General features: G+C 45.8%; 1 protein-coding gene across 2 annotated transcripts in view; it reads right to left on the bottom strand.

Annotated features, from left to right (window-relative positions):
• Cth (cystathionine gamma-lyase) overlaps positions 1 to 7,337 on the bottom strand; it is a 38,680-nt gene that overhangs the window by 576 nt on the left and 30,767 nt on the right. Inside the window, exons 12-13 of one of the 2 annotated variants that reach the window (XM_010605118.2) lie at positions 5,887 to 5,966; positions 5,457 to 5,630 (exon numbers count right to left, since the gene is read on the bottom strand). The exons of the other annotated variant lie outside the window; for it this stretch is intronic. Coding sequence (XP_010603420.1) covers positions 5,585 to 5,630; positions 5,887 to 5,966 — 126 coding nt within the window. The 3' untranslated portion in view covers positions 5,457 to 5,584. Of the gene's footprint in view, positions 1 to 5,456; positions 5,631 to 5,886; positions 5,967 to 7,337 lie in introns of those variants that run through there. 2 annotated transcript variants of the gene reach the window in all.

The following is a 7,337-nucleotide window of genomic DNA, read 5'->3' as shown; positions in this document are numbered from 1 at the left end:
AAAAAAAAAAAAAAAAAAAAAAAAAAAAAAAAAAAAACTATGTGTAACACGAACGAAAATCATTTCCAAATGTTATGAACATATCACAACATTACTGATATAATCCAGTATTAAAAGTGAAACAAACAGAAAAGTATTACCTTCTTAGGTAAATCTTCAAAACCCTGGCAAATAAGCAAAGTAGAAGTCTACCAACAGAACTTTAAAATGGGATTTGTAAAGGAGCCAGGGAGAAGACTATCAGCTTCACGTTCAGTTCTTTGCACATAAAGTTGCACATAAAGTCGTACTCTGAGATGATATTTTCCATTAGAAAACATTTTCCATATTTTCCATTTCCATTTTTCATTAGAATGTCAGGACCAGTCCAGCTAGATACAGTGCATCCCGGCTTCCCCTCGCCCCCACCAGACACCCACCCTGCGCTCCAGCTGTGCTGATCAAGAGCTGATGGACCTAGAAATCATAGAATGTTGATACAGTGAGCCCTCGACTTACAACCGGCCTGACATAGGAACAACTTGGGCTACAAACCAGGATTTTAATTTTAACTTACAAACAAAGTCCTGAGTTAGGAAGCTTGTGCTTCCAGATGGCCTCAGGTACAGACTTAACCCGTAAAGAGTCCTGGAAGGAACAGGACAGCATCTCCTCTTGTGTGGGGTTCACGGAGAAATCCTGGGGCAGGATCTCTTGAAGGGTGCTGAGATCGGCCTGTGTGCAGGAGAGAGACTCTGAAGGCCGTGCAGAGGGGCCTGAGCCTGCACTGACCAACCTGAGTTACAGCCACCCCTGGGGAATGGATGAGTTCGTAAGTCAAGGTTCACTGCACACGAAGCTGTTTCACATCATCTGCCTTTCGGGCGCTTCCTCTGCTTCACCGGTCCCCTGGGACCCTCACCCCTCCTTCCTGAGTCCTCAGTTGCTAGCGTCCTTCCTTCTACCTCCAGAAGTGGCTGAATCCTGTTAGCTGTCAAGGGTCAGCTGCGCCTGACAGCCAGTACTGGAGGTGAGAGTGGGTAGGAATCTTTACCCAGGAAATCGGGTATATGAGAGGGTCTGTGAGGATGAAGGAAGAAGTGGGGTTTCAGACAGAAGGGGATGTGCTAAGGCACACTTGGAGGCTGTGGGCCACCTTTGTCTCTCGGGCAATGTTTTCCTTTCTCTGTAGTCTGGACATTAATGAGATTACAAATGACTTTTGTCTCCTGGTTGCATCCTAATAATCCTTTTCGATAAACACATTATTCTCCTGCAAGTTAAACATTATTCTTCTTTCAATTCCAGATCAGAAATGAGAGCCAGGGAGTAGCTCAGTGGCACTGTGCCTGCCTGGCAAGCACAAAGTCCTGAGTTTGATCCCTGGTACAAAAAAAAAGAACAGAAAGAGCAAGGGCTTGGTCTACACTTGATGCTACTGAAGACTATCCCGGATTACCAGTTTTGAAAAACTAAAGGAAGATTATAATTGTGTAATTTGTCCCCCTTCCCTGGGAATAGTTAGTTGTTAATATCTCAGCTATTTAAAGCAGGTTTTCCCTTACAAGTTACAATACCAGGCAAGGGGGGAACAAAGAATGACTGTACAAAGGGCAATTTTGCAAAGTAAAGCTAATTTTCAACAGCAGGGTGTAGCCTCTGGCACATTTTCTCTTCTGAGAGCCCCTAGAAACACTTCTGCTTGGGCCTTCTTGCATTACTTGATCACACATACTCTGTGAGTGATGTGTTCAAAATAATTATAGAAGATAATCCCGGCATGGTGGTGCCCACCTGTAAAATCCCAGCACTCGGGATGCAGAGGAAGAAGGATCTTAAGTTCAAGGCCAACCTGGTGAATTCAAGGCCAGGCTGAACCACATAGTAAGACCCTGTCTCAAAACAACAATAAAAGGTAATTATAGTGAAGCAAGAGATGGCGAGGACCCTGGATAGACCACTCTTAACACAAAGATAGGAGCGAAAACCTCCTATCTCAATGCCGGCGGCTCAACGAGTGACTCGTGGAAGTCTCAGAGCCCCAAATAGAAGTCTACACTTCCTTATGCACCTGTTTCTACATCCACAAAGCTTAATTCCATTGGTTTCCCTGGGAATAGAGCAAGCAGGTTGTGTACAGAGCAGAGCAGTGGCGAGGAGGAGAGCAAAGAGTCCTGGCAGGACTTTCTGAGGCTCACGTGCCTTTGGTGACAGATTACAGACGTTGGTGTGGCTGCTCAGGTGCACTCTACACAGAGCACAGTAGCCTCGTTAGCCCATGGTCGCCCAGTAGCAAGGTTAACCCACAGTTGCCAGATTCCGTATGGCAGGGTCTCTCAAAAGAAGACAAAGTTTGGAACAAATTACCATGGAGTGAAGCCCAACATACCTTTCCTCTTACAAACTCTATGACCTTGGGCAAGTTCTCTACCCTCTCTCGGGCCAGTTTTATTCCTGTGTTCATAGCTTTGCCAAGTTCCCAGTCTTGAAGTATTTAATTTACTGCTTTAAGTTGATATACCCTGGGAGCAATTGCCACTCATATAAATGTACTTCTTAATATATTACTTTCTTTTAATGTAATTTTGATAATAGGAGAGCTCATCTAGTGTAACATTTAAACTATGACAGATATTTGTTGTTCATTTGTGTGTCTTTTGAGACAGGGTCACTGTATGTAGCCCAGGCTGGCTTTGAACACACAGCAATCCTCCTGCCTCAGCCTCTCAAGTACTGGGATCACAGGTGTAAATCACCACCCCTGGATTATGACATAGTGGGATTTTTTGTTTGTTTGTTTGCTTTATTTTGTTTTTTGGTACCAGGAATGGAACTCACAACCTTGTGCTTATAAGGCAGGTGGCGGAACCATTGAGCTAAATCCCAGGCTCCTCAATATAGATGGGAGGGTGTTTGTTTGTTTGTTTGTTTTTGTTTTTGTTTTTTTGAGACAGGGTCTCATTATGTAGTTGAGACTGACCTGGAACTCACTATGTAGCCCAGGCTGGTCTCCAACTCACAGCAATCCTCCTGCCTCAGCCTCTCAAGTACTGGGATCACAGGTGTAAACCACCATCCCTGGATTATGACATAGATTTTTGTGGGGGTGTTTGTTTGTTCATTTGTTTTGTTTCTTGGTACCAGGGATAGAACTCAGGACCTTGTGCTTGTGAGGCAGGTGGCGGAAGCACTGAGCTAAATCCCAGGCTCCTCGATATAGATTTTTTTTTTTTTTGAGACAGGGTCTCACTATGTAGTTGAGACTGATCTGGAACTCACTATGTAGCCCAGGCTGGCCTTGAACTCACAGTGATCCACCTGCCTCAGCCTCCCGAGTGCTGGTCCTCAATATAGATTTTTAAGATTAAAGTTTCCACCATATATTTTCTCACTGGGTCTATAAATTTTCATTAAATGTGTCCATTTTTTTCCCTAAATGATCTGAAAAGTATGGTTAATTCACACCCATAGTTGCACAGTGGTAGGTCCCAAAGGCCTTACTTATCTTTTTCCTTTCTTTGCCTCGCACAGGCCCAGCTGCCTGGGGATTCATTACAGGTTTACTGAATGAATCAAAAGGCCAAAGGGGTTTGACAATTTCACTAAAGAAATTTTACTAGCAAGAGTTCTTAATCTCATTGAGATAACATGGAAGAAAAGCAGAAGAACAAACAAGAAAACCATAACTAAAAACAGAATGCGGCTGCCAGGCATGGTGACACGCACCTGTAATCCCACACTCAGGAGGCTGAGACAGGAGGAGTGCTGCATGTTTGCAGCCAGACTGGATAACAGCATGAGTTCCAATCCAGCCTGAAATAAGTAGCAAGACCCTGTCTCAAAAACAAAACAAAAAAAGAGAAAATGACTACAACTTTCAGGATCCAGTCATAGTCCCCCAAGGTGTCCCAGGTCATCGTTTCCTTGGTTAATTCAGTCTCCTCTCCAGCCACACCTATTGCACCCTAAATTCCTCCAGAATACTGTAAGTCTATAAACCAGCTTAGCTGAAAAAGTAAAGAGCAGGAACCTGATCCTAAGGCAAAGGAACAGGTTGAGAGAATTCAAAGAATGCTTAAATTATACCTCTTTTAAAAACAGAAAAACACTGAGCTCATTCCTGTAAAATGGCCCACAGCCCTCTGGGGAGTCAGCCACATTTTCCTGAGGTTTCCACCCCTTCAAGAGATGCACAAACGTTCCCAGTTCCGGGAAATACTGCGCCTCTTTTCTCTTGCAGGCTTGCACTCTCATTTTCTGTGCACTTTTAAATTCCTGCCTAATAAATCCTTCCTGTGCCTCTTAATGGTGCATCCTGAAAATGTTTTTCCGTGACGGGTGTCGGCGAACCTGAAGCTTATCCTGCAGGTAGTGTGGGTTCAGCTCGCTTATCCCCACTCTGGGAGCCTCCTGGGCTGTCTGGTGACATCGTGGCAGCTGCAGTGTTTACATGCGGGCATGAGGGCCAGCAGTTGGAAACAGTCGCCTGGCTCTGTGGCTGCAATCAGGGTGAAATAAGACAGGGAACCCCAGGGCACAAGACCCAGGATTTGAGGCCCTTGGCCCAGGACCTGTTTCCCACCAAGGGCACAGGCATCTCTCTCCTATCTTCCCTTGCCAACCAAGCGTGTCTCCTCCGTGCAAGGAGCAGCAGCACAGTAACAAGCGGGGGACACCAGGGATAACATGGCCAACGGTACACAGCCCAAAAATATGAGGAAAGCTCCCCAAAAGACCAGACTCAGGACCCAATGGAAAATGAGCAGACCTGGTTGGACCCAGCCAATGCCCTTGAAAGTTGGTCCCCTGCTCTTGCCCACGGGCCGGCTGCCTAGGGGAGTCTATACGCCAAGATGACTACGACAGTCAAGTTGAGATCAGCCTGCGGAGCTAGAAGCTCGATGCACACCAGGCGCAGGACACGGGATAGGCAGCAAGGGCACGTTTATGAGCAGCGATAACTGTAACTTTAGACAGGACAAAGGCATTCTCGAGGGAGGGGTGAATATCTTCCTGCTGGGCAAGAATCCCACCAGCCTAATGAGCCTCCAGCTGTCCTGGCCGGGTCCTCACTGCCTCGTTCACTGCGCCCCACTCCCTCGGCTCGGCTCCCACCCAGGTAGACATGACGGATGGAGGCTTTCTGGTTTTAGGGTGAAGGAGCCAGAGCCAAGGGAGAAGACAGGGCTGAGTGTCGTGGCCCAAAAGGCTTGCGACAGATTTCTCCCGTGGAGATGGACGGCGACACTCGCTTGTTAAAGGTGGGAATTGCTGCGGTAAAAGCAGCTTCTTTGATTTTGACCTGAGAGGTCCTCGGATGAGCTTGATCGAGGAGAGCTTTTTCTTTCCCGTGATGTGAAATATCCCACCCTTTCAGCCCTTCCGTGGCACAATCGAATCCTCGGGAAGGGAAAGAAACGTTCTGTTTTTGCTTGTGCAGCCCTGAGGATTGACCTCGAAAAGCGCGAAGCTTCAGCCCGGCTCTTTCCGTATTTTATTTTGACAGAGACTCACTAAGCTGTCGAAGCTGGCCGCAAACTTCGGGCCCTCTGGAGGGGCTGGCATTACGGATGTGGTTCCGCAAAGAACAGAGGGAGGCATGACATTAAAAGAAAAGAAGCTGTTCCTGCCCCGGGCGAGAGAGTCCTGTCCTGCAATCAGAAACAAAGCGAAAGTGAGGAATGGTGAGCAGGAGAGCACCGGGGAACTCACCCATCACAGTTGAGGGGAAACTGACCCCGTGCTCCAGGCTGTGCCTGTGGTCGCAGCACCAGGGTGACGGCACCCTCTGCTAGCAACAAATGCATCTGGATCGGATGACAAGTGCGTTGGGACACGTCCTTTACAGACAGAAGCTACCAGACGCCGGGTTACCAAGCACAACACAGCATTGCACAGAGCTCTCACCTCGCAGCACACGTGGTGCAGACCCTCCTTCGAGACGCCAGGCCACTGTGTCCTTTCAAGGTAAGGGTGTCAGCAATGATCTGCGGCTCAAGAACAATAGAATTCTTACAGCCAAGACCTTCATTTTGCTATGATTTTATCACCTGAGCAAATGCTGTAAAATTTAGGTCCAGCCCTGACAGAAGTTTAAAACTGAAAGCAGCCAAGCATGGTGATGCACACTTGGACTCCCAGCACTCAGAAGGCTGAGGCGGGAGGATCACCCAGAGTTAGAGGTCAACCTGAATTACATAGCGAGGCCCTGTACAAAAATCAAACAAACAGAAAAGCAAAAATACACCTGCATTTATTTCATTTAAGCAATGCTAAAAGAATCATAAAAAGAATAAAAGTTCCATGTTCTTTTTGTCTGTCAGACATTTGTTCTACCTACAGTTTTAAGTTTCCTTAATGTTATTTTCTTTTTTGGGGGGGTGGTACTGGGGATTGAACTCAGGTCCTTGCGCTTGCAAGGCAGGCCTCCGAACCACTGAGCTAAATCCCCGGCCCCCTTAATGTTTATTTTCAAAATTATGAATAGTATTTTATATCACTCTTTCTTAATTTGTATTGAAGTTATTTACTAAACATTAAAGTGTCGGGGCCAGGGATTTAACTCAGTGGTTCTGCTGCCTGCCTTGCAAGCTCAAGGACCTGAGTTCAATCCCCGGTACCCAAAAAACAAAAACGTTAAAATGCCATCATGCTTAGCCTTGGAAAGAGTGTATTTTTTTTATTGAATTTATTGGTACATTCTAGGTAGACAGTACAGTTACATTCATTCCTGGGATCTTGTACCTTTACATGCCAGGAAGAGTGTATTTTTTTGCACTGGGAATGTACATGCACTTTCAATCTAGAGCAGCGATGGTGACCCTTTTAGAGTTTTCACTGATAACAAAGAACTGAGGCACATGTGCCACAGGTTCACCACCCCTAATCTAGAGTCTCCGTTCTTCAACTGGGAAGTTTCCTGGTACTACTCAACTGACAAGTTCTCCACTCCTCTCCTGCTGGAACTTACATATGCACTGGAAGTTGAACCTCCAAGGTTAATCCATTTTTTTTTAAATTTTCTTATCTATCCCCTCTGTGATGTCTCTCTTAGTCTTATTTATCTAGGGATTGTCTTCACTGGGTCTATTAACCCCTCCTTTGAGCTTGTTTAACTCAGCACTCGTGGCTCAAATTTCCTGTCAGATTGTTCCTTTTTCATAGTATTCTGTTCTTTATTAAGGGGAATGACTAAGGATGACTTTCATCTCTAAGTAGTAGGTTCTTTGAGGTTTTTTTCCACTCTTGTAGCGTGTTTCCCCTGGTGATTTCCATGTGTGCACATGTGTGTAGTGTGGTGAGAAGGTCTTGCTCATATATCTTTTCGTTTTTCTTTTCTTTTTTTTTTTTTTTTTTTT

This window comes from Fukomys damarensis, unplaced genomic scaffold, assembly GCF_012274545.1.
Source record: "Fukomys damarensis isolate Sample0158 unplaced genomic scaffold, DMR_v1.0_HiC HiC_scaffold_33, whole genome shotgun sequence".
Classification (NCBI taxonomy): Eukaryota; Metazoa; Chordata; class Mammalia; order Rodentia; family Bathyergidae; genus Fukomys; species Fukomys damarensis.
This window is presented reverse-complemented; position numbering and strand designations above follow the sequence as displayed.